This window comes from Agelaius phoeniceus, chromosome 8, assembly GCF_051311805.1.
Source record: "Agelaius phoeniceus isolate bAgePho1 chromosome 8, bAgePho1.hap1, whole genome shotgun sequence".
In the NCBI taxonomy this organism is placed as follows: Eukaryota; Metazoa; Chordata; class Aves; order Passeriformes; family Icteridae; genus Agelaius; species Agelaius phoeniceus.
Window position 1 is genome coordinate 21,099,490 of NC_135272.1, and position 20,376 is coordinate 21,119,865.

At 38.6% G+C, this 20,376-nt stretch overlaps 1 protein-coding gene across 1 annotated transcript in view; it reads left to right on the forward strand.

The window, feature by feature from the left end:
- ABCA4 (ATP binding cassette subfamily A member 4) overlaps positions 1-20,376 on the forward strand; it is a 62,681-nt gene continuing 42,305 nt past the window's right edge. The window contains exons 1-12 of the mRNA XM_054638067.2: positions 1-67; positions 490-582; positions 2,992-3,085; positions 3,617-3,758; positions 5,650-5,789; positions 8,532-8,659; positions 12,809-13,006; positions 15,542-15,631; positions 16,015-16,255; positions 17,696-17,835; positions 18,939-19,055; positions 19,818-20,015. Of these exons, the coding sequence (XP_054494042.2) occupies positions 517-582; positions 2,992-3,085; positions 3,617-3,758; positions 5,650-5,789; positions 8,532-8,659; positions 12,809-13,006; positions 15,542-15,631; positions 16,015-16,255; positions 17,696-17,835; positions 18,939-19,055; positions 19,818-20,015 (1,554 nt within the window). The 5' untranslated portion in view covers positions 1-67; positions 490-516. The remainder of the gene's footprint in view (positions 68-489; positions 583-2,991; positions 3,086-3,616; positions 3,759-5,649; positions 5,790-8,531; positions 8,660-12,808; positions 13,007-15,541; positions 15,632-16,014; positions 16,256-17,695; positions 17,836-18,938; positions 19,056-19,817; positions 20,016-20,376) is intronic.

Genomic DNA, 20,376 nt, shown 5'->3' on the forward strand with positions numbered 1-20,376 from the left:
GACTTATCACTCCAGAAGTTCATGTACCTCCTCAGACCAAGTGGAGTTCTCCTAACATTATAACTAGGTACTATTCTTTATCATGGTTCTACTGTGCTGATTTATTATAGTGTTTTGCTCTACTTAAAGTAGTAAAAAAGATTTGTTGTGATAAATGATGCAACAATTAACTGCCTTCATTACATGCAAGTGCAAGTTAATAGCCAGATTCAATGTTCATGACTTTTTTTATTCTTAAGAGATGTTCTTCCTCTCTACTGCTTTTCAGTGCTGATAAATGTGTCACAGGAAGTAGCCTCCAAACAAAGGAAACTCACGATTTTTCATGCATGATAGTGTATGAAAAGTGCAAAATTAAATGGTGCGGACAATGAAAGGAACTGATCTCTGTGATAACATAATCTTAAAATAAGAAGAGAAAGCTGTTATTTTGCTCTAAGGTCTGTTTCTGATGTCAGCTGAGAAATGGCAATGCATCCTTTGCCACAGGTTAACCAGAAGTATTGATGCAGAAGAATGAACTTCTTCAGGCAAGTCAGACTTCTACTCTGGAAGAACTGGATCCTTCGGAAAAGACAAAAGGTAAAGTATTAGTCTTTGGATTTCAGGTTTGAGCCATGCACTCCACTGGTACATTTATCAGCATGTAAAACTCTCAAGTCCCTCAAAGAATCCCATGTGATCTTTGTAGGGGCCTGTTGTCTGGCATCTTGTCTGGTGCAGTTTACAAAGCTGCTCTTTACAGACCAAACATAGAATAGACATGTTGGGATTTTCTTTGACAAATAAAATTGTGTACCAGAAGAGCTGTGGTTGGTAATATTTATATGTTTTCACATAAAAAGATCTGTTGTTAGAAAACATAATGAGCATCATTCAGCTCAGAAGGATTTGATTCCTAATTTTAGATTTGCTCTTCACACTTAGCTGTTCTTAGATGTGACTCTAGTTAGGACCTTACAGTTCACACAGATTGTGTCTTTTTTAGTATGGCTGAATGACATATGTAAGGCAAAAGCCAGAAGTATTTTAAGTACTTTCAAATCCTCTTAGATCTTATGATACTTTGTCTTACAGCAAGACTTCATTGCAGAGTCTACAGTTGGTCCATAGCCAATTTAAGCTTCTCACATTTATGTGGTCTTATAACTGTGCTTGCTCCATTACAGCTCTGTCTGGATATTACATTTCTCTGTGCATCTTGCTGGGATTTCTGGCTATTTATCATGTGGTTCTGCAGGATTATGGACTGCTTTCTGATACTTCTAGTGAATTCTGAGACACCTTTTTGTCCTCTGGATAAAGTCCACAGGAAAAAGTCAGAGGTCTGACAGCACTGGTCCATCCTTACCACACAACACATTGTGTACCAAGTTGAAAGCAAGCTTCCCTTGAGCTTCAGACTTTGATCTTTTCCAAACTAGTTAACTCAGACAGAAAGGAGCTACCAAATTCAAGTCTGAGGATTTTGTATTTCCTGGGGGTGAAGAAAGAGTCAACATCTGAGCATTAACACATATTTACTCTGCAGCAAAGGTGGACCAAGGAGTCTCACCAGTTCTTGCCCCTCTGCATTTGAGTGTTTGGTGCTTGTCCCAAATGGATGGCAATGGATATTGATCAGACCTTGTGGACCCTGCTGGGAAGGGTATTCAGAGCTGTGCACAACAGCTGTCAGGTTTCCCTCTCTAATAAATGTGTCATTTGCCCTTTGCTGCTGGTAAGATTTTGTCTGCTTTTAAAAAGATCAGGCGTGCATAACTTCCTAGGTGGTGCTGGGTGGGTTTTTTATTATTGTTCTGTTTTAGAAAAGAAACCCTTAAGAAGAAAACTGTGAAATAGAAAATTGTTGCCTGGTGTAAAGCTTTCTACCCTTTTGCTGTGAGAATATATTGTGCTTAACTAAAGCTGTTAGACAAAATTAGAGTGGATAAACAGGGCAGCTCCAAAAAACCTGTTCTTAATGATGCTGTGGAGTGCCTTTTGCCCAAAACAACATTCACATGTGACCCATCTTGTCTTTGGCTCTGCTGCTATGTGCATTATTATCACGTATTTGGTACCTGATTGGGGAGGAGGGAGCAAAGGTAAAGAAACAAGGAGGGTTTTTCTGTACTACAACCCTGGTTCTGAAGATATTTTGTCCTGGCTGTTACAGGGAGGAGCAAAAAAGTGCCATGTGTCTGGACACAAAAATCCCATTGCTGTTCCTCAGAGCCCAAGGCCTGTGTTACAGGATCAAAGGATTGTAGTTTCAGACCTCTGCCAAAACACACAGAGGCAGTAAAACAAACTGAAACACAGAAGTGGAGGAAACAGACTCAAAACCAGGCAGGATGTTGCTCTGTGGTAAAGCAGTGCCCTTGATTTTCTGGCATGACACAGGAGCTGGTGACTGTTCTAAGTTTATTGAAAGGTCTGGGCAATAAAGGGGCTTTTGATGGGGTCTTCTGTGTTATTGAATAAGGTGTTTGATCTTAATACATACATTTCTACAGGTATTAGGAAATTAATAGCATTGAAATTAATAAAGACAAAAAGAAGCTAAAGTAAAGGTCAAAGTATGTAAAGCTTATGCTGCGGTCTTTTACTTTTGGGTAAGCAGAGTGTACTGACAGCCTGCTGATGAGCCCAGCAGTGTCAAAGTGTGGATTAAAATAATCAATCTGTCACTTATATCTAATCCTTGTTGTAGAGTCATGCACTACCTCCTGCCTCTTTTCACCTCAGTCAGGATGTTTAGGTATTTCTTTAGAAGAGGCAGAGAAGCCACTGAGCACTGAATTCATAGTGATGCTTCATGGCATTCTGATGAAATCCTCTTTTGGGTTTCCTTCTCAAATGCTGTAACAGGCAATGGATAGCCATGGGCACGTGCTGCACTGTGCATTTCTGCTGTGAGAGGAGGTCTCATGCCTTTAGCTATCTAGTGACTCTATGGTGGTCTATTTGTAAAATTTATTTTTAATTTATTTTTTCCTTTTTTTCCAGCTTCGTTTTCTAGTGGAGCTTTTATGGCCTCTGTCATTGTTTCTTGCACTTGTCTGGCTGAGGAAAGCTAATCCACTGTATCGCCAACATGAATGTAAGAATGTTTCAGAGGTTATCATGATCTGACTTGTCATAAGTAATGGCCAGGTGTTCTCAGACAGAGGTATTGGGACCTGTTTGTGGAGTGTTCCTATCCAACGGTGAAAGAACAGACTTCAGTTCAAATAGCTTAGTTATTTGTAGCCATGTAGTGAGTGTAAGACCTAGCAGTGAAGACATAGAAAAAATGTCAAAATGTCAAAAATGTTTTCCTCTGAGATGCTTTCTGGTCAGACCTACGTGGGGTTTCAAGGTGCTATCTAGTTTTGGATTTCCATAATTCTGTTACTGAGAAAGTACTACCTCACTACCTATTTAAGAAGGCATTCACATTACTCAGAATTAGTTTCTGTTGAAAATAGCCATATTGCTTATATTGGTGGCTTTTTTCTCAGGTAAGGATAAACCTATGTGATTCCTATCACATTCCTTCTGTAGAGAGCCAACTCATCATGCTATTTATATTCCCAAAGGCTGCATTGGAAAAGACGCCTAACAATTTCTATTTTGTGTTTTGGTACTCTAGGTCACTTCCCAAACAAGGCAATGCCATCAGCAGGAACACTGCCATGGCTACATGGAATCTTCTGCAACATGAACAATCCCTGTTTCCGCAGCCCAACCCATGGAGAGGCTCCAGGTGTAGTGTCCAACTACAAAAATTCCATGTAAGCAGAGCTCTGTGTGTGAGGCTGGGTTGCAGCAGTGCAGGCTGCTAGGGAACTGCTAATGGCTTGCTCTGGGCACCTGTTGGGCAGTCATGGGCATGAATGATGTGGGGAGAAAGGCTGGAGTATCCTCACCTTGCTTAGAAAGGTGTCTCACCACACCAAGAAATATTTTAAAGAATTGTTCTGTGGGGTGAATGAATAGGGAAGATAATAATATACGAGTGTGCAAACAGTGGAAGACAAAAATTTTCAGTTCTAGCACTTTGGTTTCATGCTGCAAATGGTCAGCAAAGTTGAAACAGCTCATAATGGTAGGTTTAGGCCTTTTAGAGAGAGACTTCAGTGCATGTCTCTAGGGAACACATGTTCACTTAATAAAATCCATAAGAATTTACTTACTGAATGTCTTTTGATAAAAGAGCATAGAATACCTAGGCATTCTTTTCTCATCACTAGAGTTGTCCCTTCTGAATGAGAGCTCTGATGAAGTAGCAGCAAATAAGAACCTGCACTGCCACTTCTGATATAGCACCTGTTTTGGCTATGTACTTGTGAGACTTTAATCAGCACATAACCTTCAGATACTAAGCTTGTTTGCAAAATAGGAGGATGGGAGATTTCCAGACTATTACTGAAAAAGGGCTGTGGGAGTGTTTTATTGCATTGTTCATTACAGCTGAGTCATGAAAGAAAGTATAGCAGACAAGGACCCTTGGAGTGAAAAAAACCCTGTCAGCCTAAATATAAAAATGCTTCAAATCTTCCTGTTGCAGAGTCCACTTTAGAGCATCCAGTGATTAAAATTCATGAGCTAATAATCTGAAGGCCACTGAAGCCCCTGTCATGTGAAAGTCTGTAATGTGGACTTAACTTACCATTTGACCTTTTGTTCTTGGTGAACAGGATTTAAAATAGTCAGCTGAACATTTTTGGTGGGGTACAGTCAAACACACAGTGAAGCTAGAGGGTTCTGGTTTCTGTACATTCTAGCTTTTATAGGTTGCTTGTTACAGAGCAAACTGTGGCTTTGTCAGTCCCAATGAATCCAGTGCACTACAGCAGAAGTAAATTCATTGTGTTCTCTGAAATAATTTGGTCCTTCCTGTTTGTTGTTTCCTGTAAGCTAAAATGAGTCATGGGGACTGAGATACACTATTGTATGCATGGAAAAACATAATACTGTCAAAGAAGTGTAATGGCCTTGCCTGATAGTTAGAATTTTTATGCTTGTTCATAAACAGAGGGTCTGGTTGCATCCTTGCTTGATCTGCATGTTCTAACCCAGAACCAGTAGTTGAACAGCTGCCTGTGACTATTTGTTACTTGTGTTTTCCTGCTCCTCCTAGAAGAAATATTCTGAAGGGGCCAAACAAATTGGAGGAGACTGATGTGTGAGGTGAAGGATGTTTCTGTTTGTGAATGACTCCGTGTCATTTGCTAGGCTGAGCATGTGCCCAGAGTGCTCCATTCAGCTGCTGGAGGTGGGCCTGGGCTAGAGCCAGGGCAGATTTGCGCTATAATTGTGAGATACAAGTTGTCCGGGGAAGGTCCTGTGTCTCCAGAAGGACCAGCATGGCTAACGAAAAAATATATGAATGGCCAATCTTGTGCAACACCAGTAGCCCTCTTAAAACTTCTGTGGAATTTCAAATCTAACTGAACCCCAAACTATCTGAAACTGAGGACAAATCAACTTGGTTTTTTTCCTCTTCCCTAATACAGACAGTCAACATTTCGTCTTCTCTTCTCTTCTCTTCTCTTCTCTTCTCTTCTCTTCTCTTCTCTTCTCTTCTCTTCCGTTTGTTTGGTTTTGGTTTTTTTTTGACTTGAAAGGTTCTCAAGAGTCATCACTCTTAAATTACTGTTTCTTCATTATTTCTCCTTTTAGCCTTGCAAGGGTATATAAAGATGCTCAGGAGCTTTTACTGGAAACCCCTGAAATCCATGACCTTGGAAGAATCTGGGAAGAGCTGATCATTATGACTCAGTTTATGGAAACAATGAGAACTAATCCTGAAAGAATTGCAGGTAATTGTTGTACCTATATCCTTTAGACTATTTAATTTTTCCTTCTGAGAGTTGGATAGTAGTTACTTTGAAGGCTGGCAGCATTATAATACATTTCACATGTAGCTGTTGCTCTGCTTACTGTTAGGGTAAGTTAAAATCTGGTCCGTGACAAACACCTGTCATTTAAGGGAAAGGAGAGAGGCAGTCATCTCCTACTACAACCATCTTAAATGATAGTAGACAAAACTCGAAAAGCATGGATATCTCACCACACAAAGTAAAACATGGCTTAAGAAATGTCATTAATTATCATTAAAGTAAAAGCAAAAGCAGTGAGAAAGTTCACTGGAAGATGCAGAGGAATGGAAAATTAGGAACATGTCTGAATATATGCCAGAAGCATAGCCCAGAGAAGTGCTTAGAGGTACTTGGTTACAGTCTTAGCTAAAACAGGTTTGAAACAGTGAAGAAGGAAACTCTTCATGATATGTTAAGAAAGCATTGAACACTTATAAACAGAATTGCAAAATCATTGCATTAATTTTTATTCAAAGCAACTTGCCAAACTCAAAACACAGTCCTGGGGAAAATAGGGAATGGTATAATTGTAAAATTTTTGGACTTGAAGTATAGAATTTGAAAAGGGTACTCCTAAAACTAAAGGTTTAAAAATGGTCTGGCTTTGTGAATTGATCTGTCCCATTCTCAAATCCTTTGTCACCGGAATAGCATTCTTATTAAAATTAGTCACTCCCCATATATTTTTAACAGGCTGTGTATAAACCATCTGATACACATGGTCCACTATCCTATCAGAGGTTTATAACTAGAAGTAAAAAAAGGATTATCTCCTTGTGAATAACAGTGAGACAACCAAATGCCCCAGAATGTAAACAAGAACTCGAGTATAATCTGAGCTGTTGTTTGTACCCAGCCATAGAAATCAAACATGACTATTTAGAGGGGAGGAAAAGCATGTCATGCCATGGGTTTGCTGTGTATTGCTAAGGGGCCACACCCCGTGGTTTAGGAAGTTGCCTTTGCATTCCATATCAAATTTACTCATGAAATACAGAGCACATTCCCACGAATCCTGTGATATGAAATGTTAACACTCCTTCAGAATCTGTGGAGGTTTTAGATGTGTTTTACTTTTAAAAAATAGAAATTTGGAATTTCCTATTATATAAAACAGTAAAAAAGTCAGTTCTGAAGCTTAACTAAATAAAATAGGAATTACAATCTTTCTTCATACAGCAAAAGTTACTGAAAGATTGGCTATTTAAGCTGTCTGTGTTTACAGCTTACTAGTATCGCTTTTAAGTAACAATCTTAATTGAATAGCTGCAATGTTGAGCAAGGAAAAATTTGCAAATGCCAGAGTTGTGATTGCACCTTCTTCTGATTCCTGAAATCAGACCTGCCTCTTGAGTCCTCCTTCCTTGTCCTGGTCTCCCTTTGCTCTGACACTTTCGATGAGATGTTTTCTTGTGGTGTGCTTTTTCCTCCACACTGCCTGGATGCCAGGAAAGGCATCAGTAAGAATATGAGGGACAGACCCCTGCTATTGTTTTCAGTGTTTACTGCTTGAATAAATATGTGGAGAAACAATTGAAGAAGTTCTCAGACCCTGTAGCCTCAGGCCAGAATATGCTTAGTGCAGATGGAATTGTGGAAGTTGGTTGGCAAACTCTGATAAGACTCAGCTCACAGAATGGAGCGCATGTTTATTAGAAATGTTGAAAGTTCCATTCCCTATGTCAGTAGGATACACACTGCTCCTGTCAGTTTCCATTGCCTGTTCTAAAGACTAGAAGAATTAGAGCTATTCAAGCATTCTTCACCAAAGTCAGTGGATGCTGTGTGTATTACCTTTAATAAAGGTATAATTTAGTAAAGTTGTAATAAATATTTGATGAACATGAGCAACATTAGGTTTCCAAGCTTTTCTCTTGCACCATGCTGAGGCAGAGTTCTCACTGATAAGATTTGTAACAGAGACAAGTTTTAAAAGATTGGAACTGTTTGACTTTAGGAACAGCAGTACTTTGAGTATTGTTACAGACAGTAGCATGGAAATTGGTGGCCTCTTACATGTGACTAATTTAACATCTTACATGTGACTAATTTAACAGTGGGTGGTCTCACTGGTTTGCCTGAAGAGTAGTTGTTAATCTTGTTTAATATAGTTGTTAATCTAGTTTATTATGAAGCATAAGATACAACTTTATGCTTCTCCAAAGAAGTTGAGTTATTTCTCATGCAAGATTTTCAAGGGTCACATTTGCAATGCTAGAGAATAAGGTTAACTAACTAAAATTGATTGACAACAGTGATAAATCAGTGTAAATGTAAAGGGTTGACTGAAGTTATTTACACAAGGCTCAGAAGAAAGGACACTAAGAACTGTAGCATACTTGAATCTGAACCTTTAAAATAAAGCATTATGTCAGAAAAAATCAGACCATTTCAGATGCAGTCAGGGCTGCTTTCAATGTGTCCATTGCTGTAGCCCTAGTCTGAAACATCTTTGAGAGATCAGATATGCAGAGCCAGAACACTCAGCATTTTTTGATTATCATTTCCCAACAAAGGATTAAATTGATTTTGAGTTGCAAAAATAATTTTAGCCCCAGTTAGTCATGACTAGGTATAAGAGCCAAAGCACATTCTTTTTGCAGGTTTAAGCCAGGATATGAGCTGTTCTTTAACTTCCTTTGTTTGGTATCTCACTGATCTGTGAATTCTTTTTTCATCCAGGAAGAGGAATACGAATTCTTGACATTTTGAAAGATGGGGAGACCCTCACTTCCTTCTTGCTAGAAAATATTGGCCTCACAGATTTTGTTGTTTACCAGCTCATTAATGCTCAAGTGCGCCCTGAACAGGTGGGTAGAGTTTAACAGCTACCAGGTCGTTACCTGTGAGGAACCAATCTCCTGGCTCTATGTGCAGAGTAGCCTCAGCGAAGGCCTTGGGCCCAGAATAACTGATGCCTTATGGGTTGTTTGTACAATTTCTCCATTTGTTTTTTGTGAATCTAGAGGAAGAGATGTTTGGTTTGTCTTTAAAAAACATTTTGAAAATACATTAAATATTAACAAATCATTAAATAAACAGCAAAATCCTGTCGTTGCACCCAAGTAATGAGCATCAAGAAACAGTACTGGCAAGTACTGCATCCATCCCCATTACTGAAGACTTGACTCAAAAACATAAGGAAGCTGTGCATCCTTTTGAGATAATAGTCCTGATGAGAGAAAAACTCTTGGAGGTTCTTAATTTTTAATTTCTCTGCCCTAATGTCAGCATGGTAGCTTTTTGGTATTGTCTTACATGAATAGGTGAAAGTGGAGAAACAGACCCACTTTCTTAGATTCTGATTGAAAAATAAATCTGCTTAAAAAATTCAGTATGAAAAATGCAGGTCAAATCCCTCCTGAAGCAGCTAAGCAAGGAACTATGTTTGACCAAGTCCAGGCTGTCTCTGCTTCTGCATGTACATGCTGTATATGCTTCTGCATGATAGCTGGGAGCTCTCTGAGGAATGCTATATTAATGAATGAATGTTGCTGAATCGGAATTCTGGAACAATTTCTACACTGCATTAGTGTGGGTGGAAGCAAGTGAATAATTGAGGCTGAAAGACACAATTCCTCTGTTTCTCTGCCACATAAAATGCAAATTCTAAAACTGTGTGTGGGCAGAAGGAAGGAGGGCATTCATGACTTTTCATGCAGTTCCTTTTGTGCATCACAGGTTTCAGTTGGTGTGACCGGTAGCCAAATTACTTATTTGCTGAATTCTTGATTGGTACCTGGTGAAGCCCTCCCCTGTCCTCACTTTATCATGAAGCAACACCACCAGATCATACCAAAGCCAGTGTAAATTGATACATCCTATGCATTTTCACACTTCCATGTCGGCTGAGATGTTGAAAATTTGCTTCCTTGCTGCTTGTGACAAGGAGAATATATACAGATATCTTGCTGGGTTTCTCTTTTCCTATCTTGTCCCATACCTCTTCTGCACCAGAGGTCTGCTGTGTCAGGAGAACTTAGTGCTGCTGTGTTAGACTCTCTTAGCTCCCCAGTGGCATTCATTCATCTCCTGCTAAAAATTCTGCTTGCCAGTGTATGCAGGACTGACGTTTTCAACATCATCACCAAAAAATAATTATTGAAACCTGCTGGAATGTGGTGTCTTTCTGCTGTGTTTTCTGTGCTTATGTAGAAAGAGATATAGTTCTCTTTATGCTGGAAATTAAAGAAATTGAGTATTGGTTAGAGGAAGCTAAAGGAGATCTGGTGTTAAATACCACTTTTGCTACCCTCCATGCAGTTTCCTTGTTAGCAGTAATTGCAGGGATACAAGATCATCTCACCAGAGCTGATTTACAGCTATGAGAAAAGAAAGTGCTGTGAATACTTCTTTCAGGTGAAAATGATGCAGGTGAAAAACCAATCTCATCATTTTAAAGAGACAGCAAGAGAATTATTTTCAGTAGGAATTGAACACTGCATTTTCTGTGGGAGATGATTTGCTTCATTCCAATAGCCCTTCTTGATAAGCAAGTTGCTTATGCTGGACTTATGCATGGTTGAGGTGGAAGTTTCAGAGCCATGACTAGACTCTAGATCTATGGTTGTCTTAATTCTCAACTGTGATAGTTCATCTCCAGTTCTTCATGCTGTCTGCCCTCTGTTAGCCAGTTCATCTCCAGTTCTTCATGCTGTCTGCCCTCTGTTAGCCTGCTTATTTCTGTACACCCCTTCCCCCTGCTGCTGATGGCACAGAGCTGATCAACCTGAAAGCAACTTGTTTACAAAAGCCTGACTGTTGCCAACAGCTGGCTGGAGATCTAGGTCTGAGCCGCCTGGGAGTCAGGAAATGACACACAAAGCTGAAAGCTAAACCTGATCAAACAGCCAACTAGCTGAAAAAATAATTTGGACTTCATCTTGCCAGCTTTGGCTAAACAGTGACACATTGATTTAAAAAAAAAAGTATTGAAGTTTCCCTCTGAGAGCCTGTTTTTTGAGTCATTCTAAGATAAAGATAAGAAACTGATGTTAAAGCACAACAATAAGAAGTTCAGGAAAGATTGGCAGCAGCACAGCCTGCTGGAAAAATTGGAAGGGTGGAGGTTTGGTGTTTTTCTAATCCCATCTGTTCATGAACATTATTGAAATGCAGTTACAGTTTGTAAATAAAAACTCCTTTTTTTTTTTTTTTCCGGTGTTTATCCTTCTTAGTGATATTAATGTCACCATTTCCTCATTTCACAAGTCAAATCAAGGTTCCCAGGCTGCCTCCCTGTGCAGCCCAGTTTCATTGCAGTTGACCCTGCCTGATGAGGACCACACTAAATGAGGCGTGTATGGTTAAAAAATGCTGTACTTACCACACACATCCCCAGGACATAAGTGACCCAGCAAATATGCTAATTATTTCACTGGCATAAAATAACTTAATTCCAATTCAAATGTTCCAATTTGGGGGGGGGGGGGGGGGCAGGGATGTGTGGTTTTGGAGGTTTTTTGCAAGACAGGCTGGATCTGTCAGTTGAATTCCTTCTTTTGCATTGTGCCTTTCTCCGCACTGTCAAACTTGTGTTAATAATGCCTTTATAGCAGTACAGCTGTAGTGATGATAGTGCCTCTCAGATACTTCTAGAAATTTGCGTCCCTTTTTTGCATCATCATTCCAAAATACAATCTGTGTGTAATTCAGAGGCCTTTCTTTTTTTGTCAACTGCTGCTCCATAAGCTGGAGCTCAGGGCAGTCATGGCAGATAAAATAAAATGGTTTTCACATACAAAATTTTGATACTAATGTATTTCCCAATTTGCTTAGATAAGAAGTAAATATACATCTATGTCTGACCTGGTATAGGTGTGGTGTGTTTTTTCAATGCATAGGTCTTAAAGACTGGAATGCTCAGCAGATTATTTTTCTAGAGGAAATTAATTTCCTGGGTAGATTTTGACAATTTCTAATAAGAAATTTAATAATTTCTTATTAAATTCATTTAGTCTAATGATATTGTGTCAGTGCATAGTTTTTGCTTGTCTGAAAGTCTGTGTTCATCTCAAACACAGCATTCATTTACAGTCATCACAGTGTTCTGAGCAGTGTTTTCCTTAAATTTGCACTGTGAAAGGAGATGGACAGAGGATGGGAACATTAGCTTATAAGCAATTTCCAGGGCTACTTTTTATTATATTTCCATGTACTCTGTATATTATAAAGTAAGTAGAATTTATTCATAGACTACAAAGATTCCATAACAGCAATGTAAATCCCATGTAAATCTACTAATTTCTATAGAGTTATTCTGCATTTACATTGGTTTAACTATAAACTAATGCGTTCTCATTAGTTGAACACTAAAGAGAAAAAATTTGGGCTTTTTCTGTTCTATGTTTATGTTAGAAGTGGTAATCAGTAAATGGGTGTGATTTAATGTAGAATGGCTTTGTAAATCCTGTCTATGTGCCTGTGCAGAGTGACAGTGAATAATGCCTGTGGGAAGTGTTGTAGTGAAACAGTCATAACTGAAATAGAATGCTGAGGGAAATCAAGCTTAAGAATGAGAGGTATTGTTTTTGGGTTTTTTTCTTAGAGCAAGTAACCTGAACATAAAAGGTAGAGTGATGTAGTACCATCATTTGGTCCTGGGAAAATAATTTCAAGCAAGCTGCAGCTATTCCTCTTTAGCCACAAGGATGGGTGGCATGGTTTCAGGTGTGCTTAGATGACAGTGAGGAAGGGAAGATGACTCACAGGGACTTTTGCAATGGAAGGAAAATCACTAATGAGAAGACAAAAAATATGTCTGAAGGCAAGGTGATCTAGCATAGCATCAAGTGAATGTGATTCAAGGGTTGATGCTTCAGCTGAACACATCTCTCTGCCATTCATTAAAATATTAGCAGAGGCTGATATCAAACTGTCCACTTTTGATAAATTTTTCATTGTTCCTGAGCAGTATGCAGGTTTCATAACAATAAGTAAAACACTGGTTTTATTTGCAGTTCGCCTATGGTGTCCCTAGCTTGACTCTGAAGGACATTGCTTGCAGTGAGGCGCTCCTGGACCGCTTTATTATCTTCAGCAGCCGAAGAGGTCTCCCTTCTGTACACAAGGCCATGTGTGCCCTGTCCCAGGACAGTCTACAAAGAGTAGAAGATGCCTTGTATGCAAATGTTGATTTCTTTAAGCTATTCCGGCTGGTAAGTATTAACACAATTAACCCTGCCTTATGTTGTCTTTTTTTTTCCCTTAAATTTCAGTGCCCTTCAAGATTTTTTGTTTTTTGTTTTTTTTTTGGTAATACATCACCAATTTTCCAAGTGGTTTTAGTTTATTTACCCCTGAAAATGTAAGGTTATGGAGGTGGGATTGTTAACCTACCACCAGGAGGACACCAGATAGTTCTGAGTATGTTTTGGAATGAAACAGATGAAATTCACAATACAGCAGAACTAAGAGATTCAAATGCAGTTTTTAATTCAAAGTTTGTGTTGAAATATTATCTGGTCTTTCCAGTCTGTGTAGCTAAACAATGTGTGGCAAAAAAATGTAGGGAATCATGAGGATTCTTGAAATACTGAATGCAGCCCATTCTGTCTTTGCTCTGTCCAGCATGACAGAATTTTACTGCCATTTTAGAATGGCAGTCAAAGTCACGGTGCAGCTTGAGCTGGTGTAGCCATGTGAGCCATTTTTAAAAACCCAAACCAACCAAACTAGGAAGTTGTGCTGGCTTTCATCACTCTTTCTATAGAAGCTTTTCCTTACTCCTGTTCATTTTCCTTGCCCTTCTTTGTGTTCCTGTTTCTACTGTGACCTTGCTATGAATTCACCACTTCTGCAGCCTTGGTTTAGTATGGCGATATTATGCCACTCTATATATAGGTATGGGCATGGATTAATATTATTTCTTTAAAGTATATAATAAAATACAAATTATATCAAATAAATAATTATAAAATGGCATTGTTTTCTAGTATTTCATTTCTATTCTGCACACTGAGGTGATGCTTTCAGAGAACTATTAATAAAGGCTCCAAGGTCTCTTTCCTCATGATAGCAAACTTAAATGTCCATCACTGTGTATATTTCTTTCATGTTTGTTTTCCCTATGATCATGCTTTGCATTTTTCAACACTGAATTTAATTTGCTGTTTTTCACCTTTAATGTGATGTCATGAAACCATCACATTGTCAGTTTGCTTTATAGGAGCAGGCAGGATATATGAAAAACTCCTGATGTTGCATAGGAAGTATTGGTCAGACTCTTCTGCCACAGCAGTGTAGCACTGGGATTAATTTAACATGGATTTTGTTCAGCTCTGATTTTCCCAGAAATAGGAATAGAATATACCAGGAGCTGCAATTGACACACTAGCAAAACACTGTTTGATTATTGTAGCATTGATAGTCAGTCATTGTGCCCATATGATTTTACCAACCCTGATAAGAATTTGTCATCAGCTTCTGAGAGGCACTGTTTTCCATTCCTAAAAATATATTTTCTTATGTTTTCATATATCTTATGCTTGCTGGAAGTAGCAGAGAATTAATACTACAGTATTTCTAAAATAGATTTTCAGTATTTGAGGTCCTCAAGTGAATATTCACAATGTACTGCCCAGCATTTTTTACAGGTGTATAATTCCTGTTCCTCAGAGTTTCAAAAAGACCTTAAGGCAGGTGCTCCAAGAACCCTGTATAATCCTTGCACAGACTGGTTCCCCTTAGGGGAAAAGAAAAAGTGTATTTTGAAGCCCTGCATGTATTCTTCCTGCCTGACTGTCAAGTGACAGATCAGAACACGCTAACATGAGCTTTCCATAAAAGCTCTCGCCTTTGTGACTCCCTGCCAGGTACCTACACAGTGCAGCTGTCTTCTGCTTTCTTAACCACCTACTGACTGAAGGGAATGGCAGGCAATCAGCAGGGTGTGTAGGCGTTTTTGGGGAAGGCTTTTTAGGGGCTTGTCTCATAAGTATCACAGTCTAGCTATCTACAAGTCCAGCTTTGTATTTTGTTGTAATAGCAGAAGAAATGCCTGAGAAAGCTGCAAGAGTGCCAGCTCCAAGTGCATATGTGATTCTTTAGACAGCTGACAAAGAAGGATGCAGTGATGCAAACAAAGTGGTATGTGACAGCATACCATGGTGTCACCTGTTTCTTTTAAGTCATTGATAAATAAAATGTTAACTTCTACTGAAAAGGCAGTTTGGTCAGTCTGCAGAAGCCTGGGAAAGTAATGGTTTCTCTCAGGTTTGACAAACACTGAGGACCAGACTGTCCAAAATCAGGAAGTTTCCGAAGTATAAAGTTCTACAAATTATTTACCTCCATGGCAAATGCTTCTGTATCAAACCTTAGCTAAATTTGGAAGTCACCAAGAGTCTGTATATCTCACTGGAAGAATAGCCTCTGTGAGAAGCAGCTTCTCAAATGTCCCAGTTACTGCATACCTCCTCCATTTTTGCACCTTTTGTCATGGTGGGCTTAGATGAACAGAACAAATCCCAAGATATATTTTAAGTGGCCAGTGTTTGTTTCAGCCTTGTATTAGGAAGAACATTCACACAGACCTCTGTGTGTCTTGCACATGGGTACTGGATTTGTGGCCCCATAAGACAGGCTTATAAGATATTGTTCCAAATAACTCAAAGAATTTGAGCTACAGAGAGGCCATTTGGATTTTCTTCTCATTGTTTTAACTGTTGTCCCTATTTTTTATGTATTCACAGCTTCCCACTGTGTTGGACAGAAACTCACCAGGTGCTGACCTGAAGGCTTGGGGGAGGGTGCTGTCTAATGTCTCCCAAGCAGTGCAAAAGGTAAGTGGTCTAATAATAGATTACATCACTTTTCTGCATAGCTCATAGTCCTTTTTTTCCTTTGTTGTTTTTACGTTCCAGTTACCTGCTTTACCAGAAAGAAAACAGACTTGTTGGGGAAGAGCTGATTCCTTAAAAAATCATTCTTCTGTCATTACAAAATAAATATACATGTAAGCATTGGGAATTCTGAAGTGTATTCTTTTCTTCAGAAAAGATATGAAAGAACAAGAACTGAAAATGGTGCCTGTGACCAGGGCAGAGGAGAGAAAAGGATGAGGTTCTGATTGCATTCACACTTTACCATTTGGGCACAACTGGGACCTCACCAGATACTTACTTGCTTTGAGAGCTGCCGTTAACCAAGTCTTGTCTTACTGCAGCTGGCCAGGAAGCCAAGTGTTCAGGACCTTTTGAGGGTTCTGCAACCATTTCTACAAGGTGGAAGGCCAGAATCCTTGGGCCACTTGGTGAGTTCCCTGTCAGATCTTTTCTGTGGCTACCCAGAAGGAGGTGGATCCAGAGTGCTTTCCTTCAACTGGTATGAAGATAACAACTACAAAGCTTTCCTGGGGATTGACTCAACAAGGAAGAAATCTGGTTATCTTTATGATAATACAACTAGTAAGTTTTCCCGCCAATCCATTAAGAAACTCTCGACAGGTGCACCTTATGTTCAAGTACTAGCATAGAATGTTGCTTTTATAAATAACATTTTAAAGCAGTTGATTTAGGAAATTAGAGCCAGGTAAAATTATTTTACTCCATACTTACTTCATAGCTGGAAGCAGAGAAGCCCAGGACTTGACAACTGACAGAAATACCCATTTGTTTTTAATATGGAGGCATAATCATAGGCATGATCATAATTAAGACTGTTCCTCTCTTTTATCTTCTATTATATGCTACTGATATCAGGAAGAATGAGATGTTCCTGAAGAAGGTTCAGAAAAAGACAGTATGGCATTCTGGAATTACTTTTCTCCAAAGTATTTTTCTAAACTTTATTTTTTCTCCTAACTTGTTTGATGGCCTTGGGCACAGGAATTTAACAATCTCTCCTTTCCAATAATAGTCAATTTGATACATGGTGGCTGTTATTTTCCTGCATAAAAGTACATCTATTTTGTAGCAGTAATGTTCTACAGCATGATTACATTTTATATAGAAAATATTTCAATTTACCAATTTTTGTTGCTTTTATTTCCTCATTATTTATTTCCTCCTATTGTAATAGGATATAATGCAAAGAAGAACCAATTTTTTACCATTTGTTATTTTGTCTTTTTATTATGTCCCCTTCTGTTTGCTAGTTAGTTTTTCTCTGCCCTGAGCTCACCAGCAGTTTTTTCTGTACTACCACTCATGTTATAGCTGGTAGTTCTGTGTCCCTTCTGCTATGATAAATATCATTGCATGGTCACAAAGTACAGATGGGGACTTTGCTTACAGAGGCTCCTACCTTTCACTGTTTGTGTTAATACTTGGCTCTACTTATGCCTGAGACTTCCAAAGAGGCCCAGTACTCCCTCTCTTCAACAAGGAAACAAATTAATTGAATACTGTCCAAGTAAACTAATTACTTCATAGTGTAGAGGTAAGATAAAAATATTTACATTAAAATGTTTAATTTTAAATTATTGTAGGATCCAGTTCTGAACTGTTCCGGAGTTCAGCATCTAAGCCCACAGGAACAGCTTTGTATTAGTATCAGCTAGAATACAAAGAGGCCAAGTCATTAGGAGTAAAGCAAATAAAGTTCAAACTGCTCAGTCAGTTCTGAGCTGTCTTGTTTCCTTCCATTTGAAATACCATGTAAATAACATCAAATTTCAAATGGTTATTTATGTTTGCTTTTCCAATTTCCATAGCATATTTTACAACTCCAATATCTACTTAATAGTCTTTCTGTCCATTCAGTCATTGTACTTCTGCTTTGCAGAATGTGCTTTAACTCATTCAGATTCACACTGTATGTACTGCCACTAAAAAGCCCTGCAGGATGTTATGTGTGATAGGATTTTAGTAGGGTTACATAAAGACTGTCTTTCTTTATGTCTTTAGCACCCTTTTGTAATGCATTGATCCAGAACTTGGAATCAAACCCTTTAACCAAAATAGCCTGGCATGCTGTGAAGCCCCTGCTGATGGGAAAAATTCTCTTTGCTCCTGATTCACCTTCTGTACGGGAAATTGTAAAAAATGTAAGTTTTGAAATACAAAAGTGTATATTTCTAAAAAACTGTATCCCAAGAAACATCTTTTGAAAAACAGTCACCAGTGACAGTCAGCCTAATCAGATTTTCTTCTCAAAACTCCATTTGTTCTGATGGTCATCAGAGGAAGGACAGGTACTCTGTTTAAAAAATAGGAGACAGGTCTTCACTGATTCATCCCATCTTGGTCCATGCTTCATGGTTTGTCCAGCTCACCCAAGCAGCTTTTTGTTGGCATGATTCCACATTTACACCAGTAAGCATAGTAATATTTATTTTACAGAGGTAGGAACATGAGCAGCTCTGTGCCAGTAAATATTTAAATGGAGCAACTGTGAGACTTAGATAAGCTTATTGAGAACTACAACTGAGATATTGCAAACCAATAGCAACATCATGGTTTATTATTTTCTCTTTTGAATGCATAAAGAATTTTCACTTCATTAAAATAGGATGGAACCTGGACTCTTCAACAAAATGCTTGAAGTTGGGTGAAATTAATCTGAGCAGTTAATCAAGGTTGCATATGACCCGGGTTTTGGCCACCTCATAACCAACAATTCACTATTCCAGAGATATGTACAAGGCACAGAACTGCTGCTCAGATTTCACGCAGAAAAACATCAGATTTACAGCAGCTCAGCATTTCAGGTCTTAATAGCATGGCTATGGGAGTATCTGTCTTTTCCAGCTGCCTTCCATTCATTCATCTACTCACATCATCATCTTCCTTTTTAGTTCTTAATGGGGAGAGATAGTCAATGGGAAAATTCTAAATAATTCTACCGAAAATCTGAGTATTTAAAGAAATTGAAATTAACTAGGCTTAATGTGCAATTGTTTTTTCCATTACATATACCACGGAATTTTATCCTAAGTGAATTTGATTCTGTCTGGATTTTACAGATTCTTTTTCTGATGGTTATTAAAATTTCTGCTATTTGAACAAGTTGGATAAGTTTTGAAGGTAAAAACTACAGCTGTCTAAGTTAGAGGTTCCCCTGTCACCAAATCCTGGATAGATCATAAATTGTGTCTATCTCCTTAGATTTCTAACATTCTTTTCTGCTGTTTTTTTTTTTTTTTATCAGGCAAACTTCACTTTTGAGGAGCTTGAACGCCTCCAATTGTTGACCAAAGCTTGGGAGGAAGTAGGACCTCAGCTGTGGTACTTCTTTCAAAACAGCCTGCAAATGAACATGATCCGTGTATGTTACAAATTATCAAAGATCCTCAGTAAGAGCAGCCTTTCACCATCTTTTATTTTTATTCATGGAGAAGACAATTAATTGGAAAGGTTTGGCCACAAGCACAGCCTTTGCAGCAAGGAAGCTGTGGCCTTTAAGGCTGTTGGCTGTTGGGCTTGGTTTGAAGGCAAGTCATAGATGCATTACAGCATCCCTGTAGCAAAACCTCAGATCTGGGCAGTCAAGAATCTGACTAATGATTTCTTAATAAAGACAGAAATTGCTGCTTCCCTGCCTCCCCAAAATGTCTTTCAAGAACAGACAACTTGATTTTCTTGAATTCTATATAGGCAAAGAAGGCAGTAAGACTATACTTTTTCCAGGCCAAACAGAAATTTATTTTGGGAAATTGCTACTTCTGCATCATTTAGATTTGACTTTGATCAGCTGCAATTACTACCTGCAGTTAAAGTTTATAAAGCAGTTCATACTAGAAAAAAACATTTGGTTTCCTCATTTTTCTACATTGTATTAGACATTTATAACATTTATCCTCTTGCTTATAAGGAAATAATGCAATAAATAGTCAAGGAAAAATTTCTTTTCATCCATTCTTCAGCTCACACATCCAGTTATGCAATAACCCATTTGTAAAATTGATTCTTTAGCATACCCTTTTGTCCTTGTTGATGTGTTGAAAGAGTTATGGAAATGGAAACCTTTCTAGCCAAACAGGGCATGGAAAGACAGTCATGGTGACAAAGCTGTCATATTTTTGTTCAGGACTCTCTGAAGCACCCTACAGTGAGGGACTTCCTGAACAGCCAGATGGGTGCAGAGGGCTTCACCGCAGAGCAAATCATCAACTTCCTGCACAATGGACCTTCAAGGAGCCGGGAGAAGGGAATGCTGGACTTTGACTGGCGGAACATCTTCAGCGCTGTAGACCAAGTTCTGCGTTTGCTCAGTCAGTATTTGGAGGTAAATTTAGCCCTGCCCCTTCAGGGAATAGTTGTAGAGGAGATCTTAAAACCAGTTAGGCTGTACTGGGTCTATGGTCACAGACAAGAAAGTTAAAATCATAAAATATTTGTTTGTTTCAAGTTGAATCTCATTATCAAATCCATGTATTTAGAATAATACAGTGGCACAAGTATGCTTATTATGAATGCTTGTTATTAAAAAAAGTTCAATTTGATGGTTTTCAAATGCTTTACTCAAAATGCTGGTTGAATGAACACATTTCAATGCTGGGAGGCAGAAAGTGAATGCAAAACTTCAAAGAATTGGGTTTTTGTAAGTATTAATAACCAACAGGCCACTAATTTCAGCAAGGTCAGGA